The 22,810-nt window shown below is 41.5% G+C and overlaps 2 protein-coding genes across 2 annotated transcripts in view; both read right to left on the bottom strand.

Moving 5' to 3' along the window:
* LOC308308739 (protein NLRC3-like) overlaps positions 1-22,810 on the bottom strand; it is a gene marked incomplete at both ends in the record, with an annotated part of 195,327 nt that overhangs the window by 29,161 nt on the left and 143,356 nt on the right. The gene's annotated exons all lie outside the window — the stretch shown is intronic.
* LOC308308431 (protein NLRC3-like) overlaps positions 1-22,810 on the bottom strand; it is a gene marked incomplete at both ends in the record, with an annotated part of 40,604 nt that overhangs the window by 1,411 nt on the left and 16,383 nt on the right. The window contains 4 exons of the mRNA XM_080753847.1: positions 9,751-9,882; positions 12,639-12,764; positions 13,722-13,827; positions 15,317-15,460. Of these exons, the coding sequence (XP_080609973.1) occupies positions 9,751-9,882; positions 12,639-12,764; positions 13,722-13,827; positions 15,317-15,460 (508 nt within the window). The remainder of the gene's footprint in view (positions 1-9,750; positions 9,883-12,638; positions 12,765-13,721; positions 13,828-15,316; positions 15,461-22,810) is intronic.

Raw genomic sequence — 22,810 nt, 5'->3', positions numbered from 1 at the left:
ACAGAAAGTACAATAGAGAAACCAGCTGAACCCCAGAGTTCATTTATGTGACAATCAATGGTATATTGTTTATTTTATAAGTGTGTTTAAACCATGCATGTGATGTGGCCACTGTCAGCTGATCTGTTCACTCTGTATCTGGTCCTGGCAGCTGCGTAGCTTCTCATGTAATTAACAGTCCAGAGACATGGTCCTGGCAGCTGCATAGCTTGTCATGTAACTAACAGTAGACAGAGTGTTCAGTATAACTCACAGGGGTATTTGTCCGTGGACCCCCACCTGAAAATGTGTTGTGCCAGGGAGACCCCCAGAAGAAGATCGGTGTAAAAAAAGAAAACAAGAAAAAAAAAGAAAAATCTGAATTTAAAAAAAATTAAAAAATAGCCGATGTACAAGCATGGACTTTAACCCTAGAAGTCGTGTAACTGTGAACTTCGCTGCTGCTGCTGCCCCCACTCTTTGGAATAACCTTCCTTTAAATATTCAACATGCTCAGTCAATTGGGGTTTTTAAAATATCTCTTAAGACCCATTTATTCTCTGTAGCTTTAAATGTTGTTTATTTTTTTAATTATTTTTCTTTCTTTTTATCTGCCTTATCTGCTTTTATGTTCTTCCCTATGCCCTGTGATTGTTACACAGGTTTTGTTGTGCATTGATGCCTCCATGTACAGCACTTTGTGCAATTTTGTTGTTGTATACGGTATGTGCTTTATAAATAGAATTTGATTTGATTTGATTTGATTTATACTATGGCCTGCTGCCAAGGTCGTCGGCCCGTGTTCTCCAAGCGAGGCTCGTTATTTATTATTTCCTTAATTAGGATGCTTAGCCCTATTTGCTAAACCCTGTTTCTTTTAATACAGACAGTTGTAAAAGGGTAGAATGACTGTTCTTAACACATTGTCAATATTTATTTTAAAAAAGTCTGCAGTGCATGCAGAGATTAAGCTTGTTTAGAAAAATGTTGGACTGTCGGCTTGGTTGGGCCAATTGTCAATAATATTTATGGGGCTTTGGGTCGGTCTGGGGCTGACGTTCTGTCGGGCTGGGTTGGGCTTGGGCTCAGATATTTAGGCCCGATTAAAGCTATGGTGTCATAAAGTAGCCTACCTTGGGGTTCTGCACAGAGGTTCTGACCTATAGTCCTCCTAGTGAGAGTTTGTAGCATTTTACTCTGCTACAAGTACACACAGAGCACTCACTGTATGGTGTGGGAACAGATGAGGTGGTGAATGTACCAGAACAGCCAGAGCATGCTGATCACTGTATGGTTTGAGAACAGCCACTCCCAGATGAGGTGGTATGTACTAACTACAGGGAAGCCCCTTTCACCCGTTAGGATGTGGACTGACAAGCGTTACTTTAAGCTGTCAGCTGTTAGAGCCATAAACAAGGACAAAATGGAAAGGAAGAGTGGAAAGAAGATAGGTGGGGTTGGCTGTGTGGAGTTTGCATGTTCTCCCCATGTCCCTCACAAAAAAGACAGAAGAAGAAAAACAAAGAAGAGAAAAAAGGAAATAAAATATGCTGGCACTGTAAATGGCAATATTTCATGTGTCGTGTGCAGCGACTGTCAAACTAAGAGACTCTGAGGCGGCCACTGATACTTCAGTCTATCAAGCTACTAGAACTATTTTTTATTTGAGTTCATTTGTTTGTGATGAGGCCAACACGACCAGAAAATACAAACTGTTGCTTTTGATATATATTTCATTGCAGAAGACAGGCTGTACAGCTTGCCTAAAATGCACAATCCATTTCATATTCAAATTGTTCTATGTGAAATAAGACTACGAGGATCCGAATGGGATTAGCTCAGGTGTCTTTGCTTCTCTGTGCGTGCGTGTGCGTGTGTGTGTGTGTGTGTGTGGTACAGTACAGTACATCCCTTATCTTTTATTTGACACTTCCAATGTGAACAAGTCATAATGACCTGATGCAAGTCAGGTCACAGTCTTACACAACCTTGAACTACGAACATATATTATTATATGTCCAGTCGACAAAGGAGGTACAGTAGTAGTCATGCGTTTTTACAAATATGACCAGGGCATTAAAAGCCAACTCATGGATACACAACCCCACTGTAAGCGTAAAAACTAAGATACGGTACATGTGTCTCACAAGAGAGGTTTCATCACAGACAAGGAGAAACATTTTCTGGTTAAAGATCACCTTGTGTGCCCACTATTAATATACTGTAAGGTGTTCCCAAAATACACAAAACCCTGGAGAACCCTCCCCTCCGCCCTATAGTGTCATCCATAGGCAGCCATACTGAGCCTCTGTCTCAATATGTTGACCACTTTCGGAGACAATATGTACAAAACTTGCCATCCTACCTTGGTGATACTACTGATGTTCTGAATTTAATAAAACATTTGAAATGTGAACATGCTGATGTTATATTGGCTTCACTAGATGTGCAGAGTCTCTACACATGCATATCGCATGATGTTGGTCAAGAAGCCATTTCTCATTATTTAAATACACGCCCAGCACATATATTGCCATCCTCACCTTTTTTGACTGAACTAGCAGAGATAATTTTATCTAATAACTTTTTCAAAAACTCTGGTAATTTCCATCCACAATGCCAAGGAACAGCAATGGGCAGTGCCTTTTCCCCTTCAAATGCCTGCTTGGTAATGGGGTTCTGGGAACAGAAGTTCATCCATAACCCTGTTAATAATACATTTCTCTCCAAAATAGCTCAATGGCGCAGGTACATTGATGATGTGCTGTTTATCTGGAAAGGCACCATAGATGAACTGCAAGCGTTCCTCCAGTCAACTCCATCACTAGGTAATTAACTTTCACCTTGGAGTTTAATGACAAAGAAATAAACTTTCTAGACCTCACAATATTTAAGAGCAAAGATGGCCTGTTTGACACTACCATATATCGCAAACCGCTTAGTAGAAACACGCTCCTAAGAGCCAACAGCAACAATTCTAAACAGCTCATCCGCAACATCCCTATTGGCCAATACTTCGCCTCAGACGCAACTGTAGTTCTACTACCTATCATAGAGATCTCTACACAGACAGAACATCCTTACTCATCAAAAAGCCTAAGCAGGGCCCTACTAGACCCTGTTTCTCAACACAGTATACGCCAGCGGCAGGGCTAATAAAAAATGTATTTCACTGGCACATTTTGAAAAGTTATCCCAAACTTGCAAACATCTTTGCTAATCCCCCTCTCTTTTCTTTCAGACGCTCCAGAATCCTCAGAGACCGCCTAGTCCATTCAGACATGAATGCACCCTCTCCCCCGTCCTGGCTCCCTAAACCCCCACAAGGCTTTTATAAATGTGGACATTGTGCCCAGTGCTCTAATTCAACAAACACAAAGTTTTTCACCCATCCACACACAGGTAAAAAATATAAAATCCTCATTTAGCATTTGTAATTCAACTAATTTGGTCTACATGGTTAAATGACCTTGAAACCACTAAGAGACCACTGAAAGTACGTAGGCCTATTGGTGAACATAAGACGGCTCTCCGCACCAAAAATCTTGAATATGCCATAGCCAATCATGGCTCCCCAGCCTCCCTCAAGTTTTAGGGTATAGAAAGAATCACAGCCCCACCACCACAGGGAGGTGATATAATATACACATTACTTTCTAGAGAAGCATTATGGATCCACAGCCTTGACACTTTAGAGCCACACGGCCTAAATGAAGAATTAAGCCTATATTTTTAAAATATAGATGGTCCCTGGCATTATACTGTATATACTGTAAATTGTGTTTTTAAATGTTTGTATTTGGCCTAACATTTTTGGCCCCTACATATATATAATCTGTGTCTATTCTAAATGGACTCACCTATAAGCATTGCTGACTTAACTGTTTTCCTATAATTATTTGTCCATGAAATAATTATAAACTGTGACGTGCGGCACCTGGTGTCAGAGATCCGGCAGCCCCGCCCTCTCCTACACCTGTTCAAATGTACCTCTGTGTTTGCCTCCATTCATGACTCTTCCTCTGCAAGTCAGTGACACTTTGTATCTGTCAGAGCAGCAAAATGGCAGGTAAAGAGAGCTGAATGCACACAGCAGGCAAGCGTCTGACACTGCAATAATGATTGCGCAACTCAGGGCAGCGCTCTGTGGATTCGTCTATAGCGGGGAAACACAACCTTAGGCACGGGTGCCAACATTGGCACAGGGGAGGGTGGTCACTGGCAAACTGGCATACGTATGAGAGAAAGGATCTATTTTACATCCATTCAAACTCTGAACTCTGACTGGGGAGTCTGGGAGATTGGTGTGGTCACTGCCCTCAAAGATCTAATGGTCATTACACACTGTAAGTGAAAGAACATTATTCTACAGAAGAAGAAAAAGGGTTTATGTAGAATGAACAATCAGAATCTGTTGGAAATATTCAATGTGCATGTGGTGTTATAATTAAAGGTAATGTTGACGTGGCACACAAACTATGAACGTATAAAAACATGGCTTTTCATTGGTTTATCGGCTTCATGAGAGTCTGCATGAAGATACACTGTGTTCAGCTGCTGTGGGTTTGGTGGTTCTTCTTGAAGACCTCCTTCTAACACTATGGCCCAGAGCTAGGTGGCGCTATGGTGCTGCTTTGTGTACCAGAGCACTGATGACAAGTGTGGCTCTATTGATTTTGAGGCGGAGCTCTCTGCCCCTGCTGTTTTTGTCCTTTTGTTTTCCTTTTATTTTGTGATTTCTGGTGGTGGTGAAACTTTAGATTTCCACTCCTTTCCCTCCGTCACTCATTTCTCTTGTGTGTTCGGACACTGCTGGCATTAACCCCCGGCTACACTGGTTACTTGATACGCAAGTAAAGTGAACACTGGTGTAAAATAGGTTGCAGAACCTGCATTGCACCTGCAGTACTATAAAGACACTGGCCCAGAATAGACATGAGTGGAAATCCTTTGTTGCTGCCCTGAATGCCAGCAGACATAATGGACAGTAAGTAAAGTGAGTAAAGTAAGTAAGTAAGTAAGTAAATAAGTAAGTAAGTAAGTAAGTAGCCTAATTAAGTAAGAGAGTAAGCAGGCTTAATCAATAAAATGTACAGTAGGCCTACATGAAACAATTACGTTAACTTCACACACAAAGTGTTATGGAGTTAAAACACACAGCTAATGTCAAAGGCTTCAGTCACATAGAAAGCGGGGTAGTCATGTGGTCAGGTGCAGAAGAGAAGCTGCTTCCTCTTTCTCTAGACCGATGTCTCAAGTCCTTAAATCAAATCCTATTTCCTTGCTTGTATGTTAATTCCTCCCATTGAGGAAATAGACAAGAGATGTCCCATTTCTGATGACAACATCACAGGTGATAGGCCAACTCCCTTATATGGGCGTTCTATTGTTAGTCAGCGGGACAAACATGCAAGGAAATAGGAAAGAAGTGTAGGAAATACTAATAGGATCTAATTTAAGGAATTGAGGCGCAGCTTATGGCTGCGGTCACACATCGGACGCTTCGGCTCGAAACTCCCATCCACTCTCATGTTAAGAGAATACCCCGGAAGAGGTCTTTCGTCTTTCTTTTAACATGGGAGTGGATGGAAGTTTCGAGCTGAAGCGTCCGATGTGTTACCGTAGCCTACGTATCCACAAATTTCCTATGTCCCATGAGCCTTTGCGTGAAAGGTGGGCATCACTTCCTGTCCTCTTAGCCGTTTCATACGATTGGTTGTTGTGCTGCTGTGGCACCTGAATCTCTGCATGGTGATTACATGGTGCTTTGTTCAGTGATTTCAATCAGCTGTGTAGAGGAAGTGAAGCACACGTTTTCCCCAGTAAGCTTGTTGGGAAACTTGTAGTCTCGCGTAGCCAGACAACTATTCCACAATCTCTGAATGCTATATAGAGTCTGGAACAGCAGCTCCCGAACGGAGTAATGGAAACGGGCATTACCGTTCAAGAAAATATATTTTAAAATGTCATTTCTGCTAAGCAGCAAGCTAAACATGCTTATATGATTTTTATTTATATAATGATAAATGTGTGCGATGTGAGACGGAAACGGAAGTGACGAGGAGGCTTCACTTCTGCTTTAACCAATACTCATCGTTCTTCTTTCAATGCACCAGACTATGACGGGAGCTTTTCCAAATAGCGGAGTCAACAGTCTGGCCACACGAGACTAGGACACTTGTGGATAGAGAAGAGGAAGTGCAGTTTGCACACAGGAACTGAGAGAGTGACAGTGGTGAAAAAAGTATGCAAATTTTTTACTAAAGTAAAAGTATCATTACTGCAATATAGAAATACTCTGTTACAAGTAAGAAGTCCGGAATTCAAAATGTACTTGAGTAAAAGTATGAAAGTGTTGGCATCAAAATGTACTTAAAGTACCAAAAGCCTACAAAATGTTTGAAAATAGCTGATCTACAAGTTCACAAAGTGTCCCGATGTGACGCGCTGTGAGCTTGTAGATCGGCTATTTTCAAATAGCCAAGGTATAAAATAGGGCTAAAGTGGTTCATGTATGTTTTATAATATTGTAATGTATATCTGCATCTGCATAAGTAACTAGTAAGGTTTTCCAAAAAGAAATGTAGCGGAGTAAAAGTAAAATATCTGGATCCAAGATGTAGTGGAGTAGAAGTAAAAGTATTGGGAATTGGAAATACTCAAGTAAAGTACAAATACCTCAAAATTGTACTCAAGTACATTACTTAAGTAAATGTACTTAGTTACTTTATTCCACTGGAGAGTGAGGTTAGTTTCAACACTGTAGGAGGAGAAGCACAGTGACTGTCTAGTCAGCAGCTGACTTTAAGGTCACTTAAGGTTATGGTGTCTCTCACAGAAAGGACGATGGAGAAAGTAGTACAGTACATTTTCCAGATTTTTTTTCCTATGAGGTGTAAGCTATCAAATAGTTTTGGAATTTTGTTTCTAACTGCTACATATGCTGAGTAATACATTTTCCAGAAAAACAGTGGGTCATTTTTTAATCGGACTTACCGGTAGGTCTATAAGGATTTATTCAAATCGGCCTTGGGCCGAAATGGGTTAATCAGATCTAACTCTTGGGGGAGCTTGGTGGCAACTAACTGACACATATACAGATCATATGCCCAAATAAAAAAACAATATTATGACGAATTAGCAAGCATATACTGAGAAGATACTACAACAGAGAAGAGGAAGTGCAGTTTGCACACCAACAGGAACAGAGAGTGAGGTTAGTTTCAACACACTCTAGGTGAAGAAGCACAGGGGACTATGTGTCTGGTCAGCACTCAGCAGCATAGATACTCTTGCTGACTTTAAGGTCACTTAAGGTTATGGTGTTTTCACTCTCACAGAAAGGATGGCGGAGAAACCAGCTGAACCCCAGAGTTCATTTATGTGACAGTCAATGTTATGTTGTTTATCTGAAGTGTGTATAAAACATGCACGTGATGTGGCCACTGTCAGCTGATCTGTTCACTCTGTATCTGTTCCTGGCAGCTACATAGAGCTTCTCATGTAACTAACAGTACAGAGACATGGTCCTGTCAGCTGCATATAGCTTCTCATGCAACTAACAGTAGACATGGTCCTGTCAACTACATATAGCTTCTCATGCAACCAACAGTAGACAACTGAGAGAAAGTGTTCAGTATAACTCAGTGGTATTTGGCCGTGGACCCCACCTACAATGTTGTGCCAGGAAGACCCCCAGAAGAGAAGATCTGTGTTAAAAAAGAAGAAAGAAATCTGAATTATTCAAAGAGTTTTTCCTATTGATTACTCACGCCATGGAGACTTGAGTTCAATAATATTTTTAGTTTTTTAGGGTTATTCCTAAGACAAAAGTTTGATTATAGTAAATGTACCCTGATGGTTTTTCCATCCAGCGCCATGCATTTGGGTCCCCATCCGGAATCAATGAGGGTAAATTTACTATAATCACATTTTTGTCTTAGGAATGCAACAATTACAAAAAAATATTAATGAGCTGAAGTCTCCATGGCATGAGTAATCAATAAAAAAAGTAATTTTGGGGGTGAACTACTCCTTTAACATTTACCAGGTTAGCACCAGTGTCGGCAGGTTAGCATTTCACCAGGTTAACATCCACCCGCGTCGAACAAATGGAGCGTCAAACAAATATCGCAATATGGACTTATCAGGCTCCTGTCCTGATATGTCACCACCAAACTGCCACTTCACTAACTAACTACATTAACTACCGACTACTACTAAGTAACTACAGTAACTACTAACTACTACTAACTAACTACTTTACGGGGCGCCCGGTGGCCTACTGGTCTAAGCGCATACCATGTAGGCATTGATGCCTGGCGGCGGCGCCGGTTCGATTTCCGATCCGGACAACCTTTGCCGCATGCCTCTCCCCATCTCTCCCCTGTTTCCTGTCAGTCTACTGTACTATCCAATAAAGGCATAAAAGCCCAAAAACAAATCTTTAAAAAAATTACTACTTTACTAGTAGACAACAATGACAGGCGTAGTCCTGACATGTCACCACCAAACTGCCACTTCACAACACAAAGCCATGTTGGTTAATCCATCAGCCTCTGCAATCACATCATCCTGAGCTCATTAAAAACGTTAACATATTATTATATAGAGTAGGGATGGGACGATAATCGCTGTTATCAATTCAACTTTTATTTGCAAAGCTTAAACCCTCTAAAATTGGTAAAACGGACGTGGAAGTAACCTGGATCCTTTTTTCCACTCTCTACCAAATCTCTTTGCTAAAAAATAGCCGATCTACAAGCTCATAACACGTCGCTCTGTGACGTGTTGTGAGCTTGTAGATCTGCAAATGTTGTGGTATTTTGATCATCGCGACAATATCGTAAATCACAATTTCTTTGTTCACAATAATGGTGACATGATGCAAATGTCATATCGTCACATCCCTAATAACAAGGGCGAAATCTCGCTTTTTCGAAGGCCCATCATTTGGACTAAGGGTCAGGTTTAGGTTTTAGGGTTAGGTTTTGGCATAGTTTTACTGAGGTTAGGGTTAAGTTTAGGCATAGCGGTTAACATTCACCAGGTTAGCATTCACCAGCGTTGGCAGGTTAGCATTTCACATTCACCCGTGTTGAAAAGATGTGCCGTCGAACAGATGCTACTGTATGTCGAAATGATGACACGCTCCCAATAACAAGACACCTAACAATGTGGAGACTCCTACTGAGAGACACAGCAACACAACACAGCTTATGTTCATGTTCAACACCATGCAAGACTGGAGCCTTGTTTTCACCTTAGTAAAAAGTATCAAAAAATATATATAAAAAAACAATCTTAATATGTGCATTTCATTCATTCATTCACTGTGCAACAGGCAGGTGCACACATAGACATCATTGGGGGCTTGAGCCACTGCCCATTTATCTGTCTGTAAAAAGTGCCCTGCAGTTTTTACTAGGGTGAGAGAAGAGCAAATGCCCCTTTTCCATGCCATATCTGAAGGCAGCATTCAAGAGAATTGCCTTGTCCGACACTCTCCTGAACTTGAATGCAGCATCTTATGTTGAAAGAATTGCCCTCTCTGTGTAGAAATCCATGCCGTTACGCCACATCAGTATTCACTTGATTGTGCTTAGTTCAGTGTGGTATCGATCACAGAAAATAGTCAACCTCCAACCTCACAACATGTCGCTGCACAACGTGTTGTGAACTTGGAGGTCTGCTATTTTCGCCAAAAGCCCTTTTAGAAATGCTATAGAATGGTGAATTCATACAAAGCCTTCATTTAAACAGTCATTTTACCTTCATCTGCAGAGGAGACGTTGAAAGAAGAGAAGCTGTTTCTTCTCCTCCGTGGATGTGGAGTGTCTGAGTTGATCTGTTTCTTCTTCTGTCTGAGTTGATCTGAGGGAGTTGTCTCTTCCTCAAACTCAACTAGAACAACATCTGTGACGTCAATGTGAAACTACCCAGGAGGAAACATAAAATAAATCTTTAGCTTGTAGATCTGCTATTTTTGAATATCTAAAGTATAAAATAATGGTTAAAATGCTTTCCAGGTCTTAATTTTACAAATGCCTTAAAGCAACTTTTTCGTGCCTCGCCAAATTAAAATATATTTGGCCAGGGACCCCCATTTGAAACTGTTTTTGTCTCAGGGACCCCCACCTGAAACTGTTTTTTTCCCAGGGACCCCCACCTGAAACTGTTTTTTTTCCCAGGGACCCCCATCTGAAACAGTTTTGTGCCAGGGACCCCCCGAGGAGATGTACAAGCTCGCAGCGTGGCACAAAGTGATGCACTGTGAGCTTGTATCATTTGCCAATAATTTTTTCTAAACCATTTGTTCTAATCTAATTTAGATCTAATAATAGTGAATAATTTCCTGTCAGCCCCTCCTGCTATTATAGCTGTTGGAAAAGACAGTTTCCTTTTCATTTCAGAGACGAGGGGCTCTATTTTCCTCCATGCCTTACCCCTTGTCCCTAAACTGTTTTGCCATGTTTTACTGTCAAGCAGCAGCTTGTGCTTGGAGGATGCCAAAGTAATTCCTGACAAACGTTTCTCTCTAATCATCCTAGTCTCCCTGACCTCCCAGCAGAGGTGTAGGAAAATATAGGAGTCTCTGTCTCCCCCCCCCCCTCATGTAACTTTTATTGATATATTTTTAACCCCCTTTTCTTCCCAATAACCACAAAGCATAAAAAAGAACATATCGCCGCTGTCAGGAAGTAAACGCTGTTAGGAACACAAACAGGGTTTAGGAAATCGTGTGCATGCTATTCAAAATGTATCTCTATTTTAAATGTAAAAAATCTACAAGTGACAAACGTAAAAGTAGTAAAACACACCCTAAAGAAAACGTGGCCACATTATCCTGAGGTCACATGACTTACTGTCGCCTGTCACTCTAGCAGAGTGACAGAGTGTCACTTATATCTATCTTTATCTATAAGTGACATTTTAACAACAAACTGACACATGAATAATGGCATCAAAGTAGGCCTAATCAAGAAAGTCAATCAAAGAACAAGATTCTTGGGCAGGATTTCCTCTTTGAAAAAAGAGTAAAGCCGCACACTCGTAGCTGCCGATGCACATTTAGGACTACACAGGATTTCCTCTTTGGTCAACAATCCTCACTATCAGAAAACCACAATGGGGTCGGTTTTATTTCCCACTGACACGTAAGCCTTATTTTATTTTTGGGGGGGTCTGTTCAAATATAGCAGATCTACAAGCTCCCAATGTGTAAATAGTGGACATGTTCAGAGGATTATAATGATTATTATCATCAAGCAAAGTGCTCTCACTCAGCACAGTACAGTACCTCACTCAGTACAGTGAACATGACCCGCCCTACTCTGCCTCTGATTGGTTGAAGTTTACACATGATGAGTGACAATTGGTTAAAGATGGTGTCAAATATCATGGTAAGCCAATCTGAGGCAGTGTCTTTGTCTTCGTGGTCACACAAATGACACACATGCACGCACAAGCGCGCGCACACACACACCATTACCATTCACTTAATGCATGCGCATACCCTCTGTGTTTGCAGAGACACAAGGCATAGATAGGGATAATTATGGTCAGGATGAAAGTTTCACTTCTGTCATCACATGATCTACACAATCTACAAGCTCAATTGTGAGCTTGTAGATCGGCTATGTTCAGCATGCAAAGTGTCAAATCAGCCATTACGATGCCATTAGTGTACTAAAACTAGACTAAGAGTAAAACCCTAGAGTAAAACATTTCAGGGACTAAAATATGACCACAACTAAATTGAATTTAAAGCAAACACACAGTCAAAATGTCAAGGTTTAAAACGCAATATGTGTTGCTTAATCAAGGGGTCAGTTCCCCTGAAAACAGGACAATAAGGTTCTTCTCATGAGAGGCTTTCAAATAAACAACAATAATCGACATGCTCTGGCGTTTCCATACACATGACATTGAGTTTTCCAAGTTCAGTTGCCCTCGGCATTTGCCTAAAATAGAAACATTGCTATTAGATAAAATGATATCATGCTACAGAGGAGAACACAGTGAAGTTAAATGGCTTACCGGGTCCGCAGCAGTGTGCCGACGGGCCGGTATTCCAACACTAAAACGAACCCTAACTCTACCCCCAACCCTAAACTTATCCTCAGTAACCTTACCTCAGTAACTAACCTGCCGACGCTAGTCGGAACAGCGGCCCGTCGGGATAGTGAGACCACCCGATGGTGAGAGTTCTGTCCTGGATGAGATCAAGCTACACAGTGAGGCAAGAGTTCAGTGCAGGGATGAGCAGATAATGTTAGAGAGGCAGGGGCTTACATTTCTTAAAGGGCCTTTGTGTTGTGTGCTTGGAGGAGGTCAGCTATTTTCGGTGCTATATACCACACTGAACTGGCATAATTATAAGCATAATTTCTACACAGAGAGGGCGATTATTTCAACTTAAGATGCTGCAATCAAGTTTAGGAGAGTTTGGACATTGGCAATTCTCTTGAATGCTGCCTTCAGGTATGGCATGGAAAGAGGAGCATTTGCATTTCTTTTATCCCATAGTAAAACCTGCATTCATGGTCTGGAGAGGGCACTTTTTACAGACGGGTAAAAGGGCAGGGACTCGAGCCCCCTTTGATATCTATGTGTGCACGTGCCTGGTTCAGTGCCTAAAGGCCAAACATTGTGATTACCTGACTCCGTGCAGCTGTTCGCCAGGGAGGAGGTGGTGGCCAGGTGCTGGTGAATCAAACTGATTGAGAATGAACCTGGGGACATAGCTCCCATCAATGACTCTGCCTCTAGGCACTGGCACTCACCTACAACGCAACAGGATATAAAACGCTAGATAGGCCTACCTCGTCCGCTAGGCGGAAGTGTGAAAGGCACAGTGCCACTCAAAGTGACTACTGGCCAATCATAGTGTGTCTTTTCCGGGACTTAAATTCAATCCAAATTGGGAGCTTTATTGGCATGAGGAGACAAACGTTTACATTGCCAAAGCAAGTGCCTTTTGGGAAGGAGAGAGTAGAGCCTTTTTTATATTATTAGTGCTGGTCTACCGAACTTCCGTTTGTGACACACGCAGAAGAATTCTGTTAAAAAAATGCCTATCCTTTTTTACCAACACCTCAGAGCCAGAGCAGGCGTCTACCTTTCTATGGCTCTGCTCACCAAGGTGCTGACTACTGCCATCACTGTCTGCTGGCCGAGTACAAATTCCCACCTGATCAGGGGCACCCACTAGTGGCTGAGACGCCACACTGTCAAAATAAACACTACACTCACTGCTGCTAAGGGCTTTGTCATACTGCCGCTCTACCTTAATCTCAAACTTAATCTCTCATATTTCCAGTAATATCATTTTTCATATATAATCGTAAATTGTATCGTTTTGATTTATTGAAGAAATTATTATAATTTGCATAGGAAAGTGTACAGTTTCATCACAGTACAGTTCACAGGTACATGGTCAACTAAAACGATAGGCCCAGGAAAGCCTATATGGCTTGTTTCAATTGAGATGTTTTTTTAACTCATAAAATGTAATGACAGAGTGATAGAACACAGTACTATGCAGGATATATCATCAGAAAAACTGTAAAAAACACAATTGAAAAATACATGTTATTTACAATAGAAAGATCAGGAGGAGGTAGGGATAGGCTTTGTACAGTATTCATTTACCAGTTGTGAGTATCAGCCACGTCTTGTATTGTTGTGTTTGCACTATCAACATTTAGCAGTTCGAATTAAGTGACAAATTACGTCTTTACCCCTGATTCTTCCATCGACCCTCTGTCCTTCCAGCGGAGTTGAGAGTGAAGTCACCAGAGATGAGAGGGAGAATCCCATGCTTAGATCTGCCCACACCTGGATGCCCTGGAAAAAAGATACACTGGAACAGAGCTTAATAAGTAGAATAATTGGTATAAGACCTGTGAGGAAAGTAAGGAAGAGGCCCATTTCTTCCAATATGGATGCTGTTCCCTGTTCCAGAGATTCCAGATGCGTGGGCAACTGGCGGCCAGGAGCCCACATGCGGCCCCCACCTTCATTTAATGCGGCCCGCAGGTTAATATCGGAATGCTGATATATTATTGATTTCAGCTGTTATAATTCCGAACATACAAACATGACCCGCTTTAATTACTTCAGTCTATACTAGTACTGTAGCTTAATGACTAGTAGGCTACTAGTCTTTTTTTATGTTCATTGTCCAATGTATTCGTATTTAAGTTCATTAAGTTAAAAACATATAAATGCATTTGAAATTAAATAAAAATGCTAATTTTCAGGATTCATATGTAAAAATAACAACAACAAAAAAAAAATCCAGGATTCCAATTCAAAAATAGCAGATCTACAAGCTCAAAATGTGTCTGGGTCTCGGGCGAAAGTGCAATGGGTTCAGCATGTGAGTGCGGACGCAGCACGAGACGCTCCCGAGTTTTATTTCAATTTTAATATTAAATGGACTAACAGGGCATACTTGGGCAAAGACTGCAACGTCAATTTACAACAAAAAGAAATACACAACGTCTGGTCTTTAAAGAAAAGGGCATAACAGCTCTAAGTTTGTGACTCTGTAGGCTGCCTCTGTAGGCTACCTCTGTAGGCTACCTGTGTAGGCTACCTGTGTAGGCTACCTCTGTAGGCTACCTGTGTAGGCTACCTGTGTAGGCTACCTCTGTAGGCTACCTGTGTAGGCTACCTGTGTAGGCTACCTGTGTTTGTAGGCGACATGACTGGGGTTGGTGCGGGGCCGGGCCGCAATACCAGACAAAATCAGCTACCGCCTGACTTGGAGAAACTCCGCACTCTTCTACTGGAAGAACTGAGTGACACTTTAACTATTACTATTAAAAAAGCAATGGCTGAGCAACTGAAACCGATATCGGCCACTTTGGAGGAGATCAAAGCGACAGCGGCCACCCATGCCGTTACACTGTTGGAAATGGAGACCACATTGTCTGATCAAAGCGATCGCATCACAGAGCTGATTGATTATTGAAGAATTTATTAGAAGTTTGCAATAGAAAAAAGTACAGTTTCATGACAGTACAAATCACTGGTACAATGTCAACTAAAAGGAGATCCTAGAAAGCCGAGGCTTATTTCCACAGGAACCACACTTTTAAGTATCTCATATAACATTGAAAGACAGACGGATAGAACATAGTACTTTATCTAGGATAATATCAGTTTCAAAAGCATAACATCAAATGAAAGGCAGCTGGAGCTAACTACCTCTCGTCTACAGTGTGACAACGTTGATCTCAAGCTGAAACTACTTGAAATCGAGCAAAGAAATGTCCGTTTTAACCTGCGAGTGGTTGGAATCCCTATGGGGTTAGAAAAGGACACAGACCCGGTCAAGTTCATGGCCGACTTCTTCGTAGAAGCCCTTGGGGATTGCTTCACCAGCCCCCCCACCCTGGATGCCGCGCACCGCATAGGCCCCCCGCGCAAGGAAGGGTCTAAGCCACGGGTCTTCATCGTCAGGTTTCATTACCTGCAGGATAAAGAGTGTGCCCTGATACGCAGAAGAGAGCAACACAAGTTCCGTGGGCATAATATTCTATTGTTCCCCGATGTGCCAACCTCCGTCGCCAAAAAGCGCGCTGCGTTTGCCGATGTGAAACACTCCTTTTGGGAAAAAAAAATGTAAAGATGGTCCCACAAGACAACGGCAGCCTGTGGGTGGTCTACGAGGGACAGAGGATTGTCTTCGATTGCCCGAAAGAAGCCCAGAAATTCTACGATCTACACTTGACCTGCCCTGCCCTGGAGCACAGCTTTACGCACAGAAAAACGTGCACCTACACATAGGCCTACAGTAGTAGATTCATACGGACTCTTCTTCTCTCTCTTCTTTCTCTCTTTCTCTCTCCCTCTTTTTCTGTCTTTCTCTCTCTCTTTACCCTTCTCCCGCATGCACACACGCACGCTTGATATGGTCGCAAATGGACCCTAAACGTATCTGCATCTGAATATGGGCATTCTGTCTGAAGTCTGAATTACACAAACGGTCCCAGTTCCATCATATCCAGTCAGCATCCCCATTAACCGGACTCTCTAATTCACACAAGTCATAAGGTTTGTCATCCTTCCTTGCTCATTGACTATGCGTTCATGTTAAGCGCGTGCAGACACACACACACACACACACACACACACACACACACACACACACACACACACACACACACACACACACACACACACCCCGTACGGTCGCTGAGTGACTGGCGTGCGTCTGCGCGCACAAACGCGCACTTCAGGACATGCACTCTGGTTACAGTAGGCTATAGTCTACAGCTGGACTCTTTTAGGTCTGGCTCTAACCAGAGCTCAGATTTAATCATTCGTTTTGTTTTCTTTTTCTTTTATGTTGGTACTGGATTATATTATTCCCATACGTTGTTTACTTTTACCTCTAATAAGGCATGTTGTGGAATAGGATGAGTTCAGCTTGCAAGATCCAGTAGGCCTACATGAATTACTAGCAATGATGCTCTGCCTTTGTTGTTATTGTTATAGTTGTTATTGTTATAGTTTTTTTGTCTTTGTTGTTTTTCCTTTTCTATTTTTCTTTGCCCCATTGAAATCCATTCCCTATTTTGACAGGCTGTTTACAGGTGTTGTGTGTTTAGGAGCAGTATTCGCCAAAATCAGAACCTTTTTTGTTTGTTTGTTTCTGTTTTTCTTTCACTCACCTGCCAGGCAGTAGGCCTACAGCTTAAAAGAGTTGGGAGGCGGATATGTGCCAGTATGTCTCTCAATCGCTGTTTAATGAGGGAACAAGCACATAGTTTTAAGCTTGAATTAAATAAAATGACTTAACTTGGCCACAACACATGTTTTTTCTGGCATTGCTCTGCCTGGAGACATTTTTTAAAAAAAGAGAAAAAAATGTCTTACTGAAACTTAAGAGGGGCTAGAATTTTCACTTATCTCCATTTCCCCCTCTTTATTTAAGGGGGGTGGGGGGACATTAATTTAAACTAAACTAAGCAAACTTAGTGGCCATGTACAACGCATTTTTCGTTTTTTCTCTCTCTCTCTCTTTTTTCTAATCGAGATATATTTTTTACATTTATTTATTATTTATTGCTTAAGAGGATGCTTTAGTTTGGCTTGCTTTCCTCCCTCCTTCCTTTTCGGGGGGGGGGGGGGGGGGGGGGGGTGACAACAATTAAATATAATGAAGTAAATTTGATGACCACAATATCTTTTTTTTTTTCTTTTCTTTTTTTCACAAGCTATAGGGAATGGATTAAATGTAACTACATTAAATGAATGATGTTGCTTTAAGGTTTAAGTCTATTAGTTTAAATGAGCATATCTTGGGAGCCTCTCTGCATTAGGAGAGGTAGGTCTTCCACTCAATCACCCTGGAAGTTAGTAAGTGGTGTTTGCCTGCAGTTCATCAGGGGGGGAGGAGGAGCATAGGTACCTGGGACACACTAGGGTTGGACTGTCTGTATCTGTATTAGTGTTTTGTTTTGTGTTTTTTTAGAGTGTGTCATGTCAAGTTGTTGTCATTGCTTGTTTGTTTTCTGTGGGTCTTATTTTGGGGGGTGGAGAGGCCCTGGGGGAGGAGATTGAATGCACTTTTTATGTTTTTTCCCTTTTCTATTTTATTTTCTGCGTACTATTTTTACATTCATAGGTTTATTAAGGTGGTATGTTCCTACAGTTAAAACAGGTCTTACTCTGTCTTAAACATATATTACTCTAATGGTTGTATATTCTATAAATATATACAATGGTGGTTCCTGGTCTTCCCGTTAGGATAGTTACCTGGAATGTTCGAGGTTTGGGGGGACAGATTAAATGTGCAAATGTATTTTCACATCTTAAAAATCTTTCCACTGACATTGCTTTTCTGCAGGAGACAGACAGACAGACAGACAGACAGACAGACAGACAGACAGACAGACAGACAGACAGACAGACAGACAGACCTTTATTGATCCTGTGGGGGAGATGTTGTCACCATATTCTGTCAGGCTGAATGGTGACAGCGGTTACAATACAGACACAGAGGAAAAGAACTACTGAAACAAACAACATAAAAAGACACTATCAGCAATGAACAACCAGCATCCTTCACACACAGCACAGGAGCAGCAGGTGTTTGTTTCCTTTGTGGACACGTCGTAGTGCGACACATTGCATCTGTTCTAAAAGGGCCTTTTGGTGAAAACATCGACAATAGCCGACACATTGGAGGTCGGCTACTTGGAGGTCCGCTATTTTGATGCTTGATTTCTACACATTTCTTGATTTCAACCTAAGACGCTGCATTCAACTTCAGGAGAGTTTGGACAAGGTAATTCTCTTGAATGCTGCCTCCAGGTATGACATGGAAAGAGGGGCATTTGCATTTCCTTTCACCATAGTAAAAACTGCATTCATGGTCTGGAGAGGGCACATTTTTACCGACGGATAAAAGTGCAGGGGCTCAAGCCCCCTTTGATGTATGCACGCACGTGCCTGGTAATATTGTATGTTTAAGCCTCCCCACATAATGTACTGTATAAATATATCCTGATGAAAAATAAATGCCTTGAGAAACACAAATAATATAAAACAGTCGCCAGGGTTTGAGCTGGCAGTTGTATACCCCTATGTGTATAGGCTACATTATTATATTTCATTCAAAGCTAACACCATTGAACCTCTGATTAGGCAATTATAAAGCTACAATAATGGCCCTGCTGTAATGCACTTTACTTAAACAGCCATTAAAAGAAAGAGAAAGAGAGGAAAAAAAGCCACTCAGAGCTTGGGAGACATTTCAGAGGAGGTGTTGCCGTTGCCAGGGGTGTCGCACCAAATTCTGGGCCCTGGGTACAAGGATTCACATGCGGGCCCCCCATGAATGTTCATGTGCTTTTAACTATTGAAAAATAGCAGATATACAAGCTCACAGAGCGGCACCTTTGGCACCTTTGGCGCTTTGGAAAAATCATGAAAATTAATTGTGCAAGTCTTTGAATATTTTTGACACGATTTATTAATGTCTACTAAATCCTTCTATGTGTTTTTTTTATGTTTCTATTTCAGCAGTGCTCAAACCTTTTCATGTCAAGGACCTCCAAAATGATCTGTATTTGGCCACAGACCCCCATCTCAAAATATGTTGTTCCAGGGACCCCCCCCCAGAAGCAAAATTTTAGTTACAAACGTTTGCATATAAAATACATACATCCAAAGATTTTGCACACATTTTCACGACTTTTCAAAAAATTGCAGATCTACAAGCTCGCAGCGCGGCACTCGGTGCCGCGCTGTGAGCTTGTAGATCTGCTATTTTTCCAATAGCTATTAAGTATAAAATAAGGAAGGCCCCTCCACCTTGGGCCCTAGTAACTCAGTCCCACTCCCCCCCTTGTGACGCCCCTGGCCGTTGCTTCCTGGTTGCATCAGAACAGCAGACCCATAATGAATTCAACAATCCAGAGGCTACTGCTGGGAACAGATTGTAGCAGAGGCAGGCAGCTCTAATAAGTAACTAGAAATACTGTTCCTTCGAAACAGTGTGGGCTCGCTTCCAACCCAACAAATAGGATACTTTAAGGTACTGTAAGGTACAGTAACTTACAGTATTGTACTGTACCTTACTATACTGTACTGCACCTTACTGTACCTTACTGTACTATACTATACTGTACTCTGCTGTACCGTACTGTACCTTACTGTACTCTACTGTACTTTACTGTTCTCTACTGTACTTTACTGTACTCCACCTTACTGTACCTTACTGTACTTTACTGTACTCTACTGTAACTTACTGTACTGTACTTTACTGTACTCTACTGTACCTTACTGTACTCTACTGTACCTTACTGTACTATACTATACTGTACTCTGCTGTACCGTACTGTACCTTACTGTACTCTACTGTACTTTACTGTACTCTACTGTACTTTACTGTACTGTACTCCACTGTACTTTATTGTACTTTATTGTACTTTACTGTACTCTACTGTACTTTACTGTACTTTACTGTACTCTACTGTACCTTACTGTATTGTTTTGTACTTTACTGTACCTTACTGTACTGTACTCTACTATACCTTACTGTACTGTACCTTTCTGTACCTTACTGTACTTTACTGTACTCTACTATACCTTACTGTACTGTACCTTTCTGTACTTTACTGTACTCTACTGAACCTTACTGTACTTTTACTGTACTCTACTGAACCTTACTGTACATATTCTATGTGTTCTAGAGGTGTATATTGAGTGCATATACTGTAGGTTAACAATCCCAGATCACATCTGTCCTCCACTATGTCTATAACCAAGGCGTTCTTCTATGTGGCCACTCCAGACTGAGGAGTGGAGCATGACTTTTATTGTGTTTGTGGATCTGATTTGAAAATGCATTGGTTGTGATATCTCCCTGACAACCAACAACAACCACTAATACGGCTGATTGTCCCTGCGGGTTCTAGGATATATATACTGTAAATCCCATTGCCCGGGATCCTAAAACCTTATTCTTTTTAAGTAAAATTTCTAAAACACTACAAAACACGTCTCAAAGACAAATACAAGCAAACGTCTCCACAGTAACACAGTAACAGTTGTTTGTGTGTGTGTGTGTGTGTGTGCGTGCGTGCGTGCGTGCGTGCGTGCGTGCGTGCGTGCGTGCGTGCGTGCGTGCGCACATTGTAGATCAACTTCATAGCAGTATTAAGTGGTCCATCTATGTTTTTTATTAATAATAAAATCTGCAAAGTAACAAGTAACTGAGGCTGTCAAATGCTGTATTTATAGTAGAGTATATGTAACAAAAATGGAAAGTAGAGTTAAAGTATCTCAAAATTGTACTGTAGGTACAAGTACTTGTATATACTTGAGTAAATGTACTTGGTTACTTTGCAGCACCACAGAACAGCCAATGACAGACAGGCCTTTAATCACAGCTGTCTCAATCAGTAGAGTGGAGAGGGACATTTATAGATATTTGTAGTTTTAACTCAGAACATATACATCACACAGCTTAGATATTTGGATCAAATCAGAGAGCAGACCTGTGTGAACGCAATGATATAGATAGCATATCTGAAGTGTGAACACTGCAGCCACAGCGCCTTAACATAAACATGGGTCTATTATCCTTCTCTCCACTCTGTCCCCACTCACTAAACCCATTGGAAATGCATTGGGTGCTTAAAGTTAAACATTTTTATTTTTTTATATTTATACTACAAAACATTTCAAAACCAAAAGTACAAGCACACGTGTCCTCAGTAAGCTGAACACATACAAATTTGAATGGTGTTGAAAGGTGTAAGCGTTTAAGAGATGAATCGCGCCAAAGTTTTGAGGAGATACTGACTGACTGACTATAAATAATGAAGATAACATACGTGTGCTCGCCTTCCAGGCGAGCCCACAATAACACTGCGTCTATGGAACTGGGATTATTTCACAATAAGCAGCCTGTTCCAAATTGGAAAGGCTGATTGTTTCATAAGAACGAACAATCTCTAAAACTCTGTAGGCTATAAATGTCATTTAATTCTGTATTGTGTCTTCTTTGACATCGTTATGCAATTTACTGTAGGCTAGGCTATAGCCTATACCTCGTCTATCTGGCTGCTGCTTCATTTCCCTCTGAAGTGAATAGTATGATCCGTTATATGCAAGCCTGTCTCGCTACTCTAGGACAGTGGTTTTCAACCTGTGGTTCGGGACCCCCGTCCCCAAATTATCGGGGTCCCCAGATGAAAATGTGCGACGTTGTTTTCCCACTCAACAGTAAACAAACCAACATAAAGTTTAAGTATATTGAGCAGGGTTCCCCAATTAGTTTTCCCCAAGGGCCGAATTATGTCTAGGGTGCCAAGCAGAGGGCCACAGCATTGCTTGGGGCGACGTTGGCGTTCCCGCTACTCCAGCGACAGTTCAGATATCGTTGTTGTCGGGTGAAAATCTTGTATGTCCAAAACCGTTAGTTTTGCATTTATCATTTTAAAAATGATTTAAACTAGTGAAAACAGCCCATCTACAAGCACACAACGCCTCGCACCGCAAGGCGGTGTGTGCTTGTAGATCTGCTGTTTTCACTACTTTTGTGCGACGGCCTTGTATGATGAAGCAGGGCATTACTTTGCGAAAGAACATACACATTTGGAGATACGAGGTTTCCACCCAACAACGACGATAAACTAGTGTTGTTGCTGCTCTTATACCACCATTATTATGGGGGTTGTTGGGGGCCAGACAGTAGCCCCCCGCGGGACTCAAATGGCCCACGGGCCGCCTGTTGGGGAACCCTGGTATAGAGGGTATATGTACATTTCTAGAGTGGACTTTTTAATACCACTAAAATGACACATTGGCCAAACTGTCAAATATTTATAAGCAGAAATTGTGATGTAGATCTGCTATTTTCACAATAGAACCGTGTTATACAAAATGTAATGCTTCATTAGTGCTCGTCCCCAGTTCAAAAGCAAGGGCCTTTTCAATTTGAACAAGACATATGAATGGTATAGGATTTTCTTGGTAAATTGCGTGCTGCGTTGTCTACTTTGCGGTGTAGAGGTTTATGAGCAACGAAATTGGATTACGACACTTTTATAATAAACACACAGAATGCCCCAACACATCAGGCTGAGGCCAATACATTGTTGGCAGTCGATATGCCAACAATAAAGGTTATGTGTCGCCATCATGTGGTTAAAATGAAGAATGAACTACCCTTCAATCCACCCAGCCCCATGCCTAGTGCAGCCTAGTGAAGGTTGGTGGAAAAAAGGAAAACAAGTCTGGCCTAGGCACTGAAGCATATACCCTGTTATGTACATTTTCAGATCATATATATAGTATATAATAT

This window comes from Nannobrachium achirus (genome assembly GCF_963921795.1).
Source record: "Nannobrachium achirus genome assembly, chromosome: 23".
Lineage (NCBI taxonomy): Eukaryota > Metazoa > Chordata > Actinopteri > Myctophiformes > Myctophidae > Nannobrachium > Nannobrachium achirus.
The sequence above is the reverse complement of the archived record's forward strand: the minus strand, read 5'-3'. Positions and strand labels throughout refer to the sequence as shown.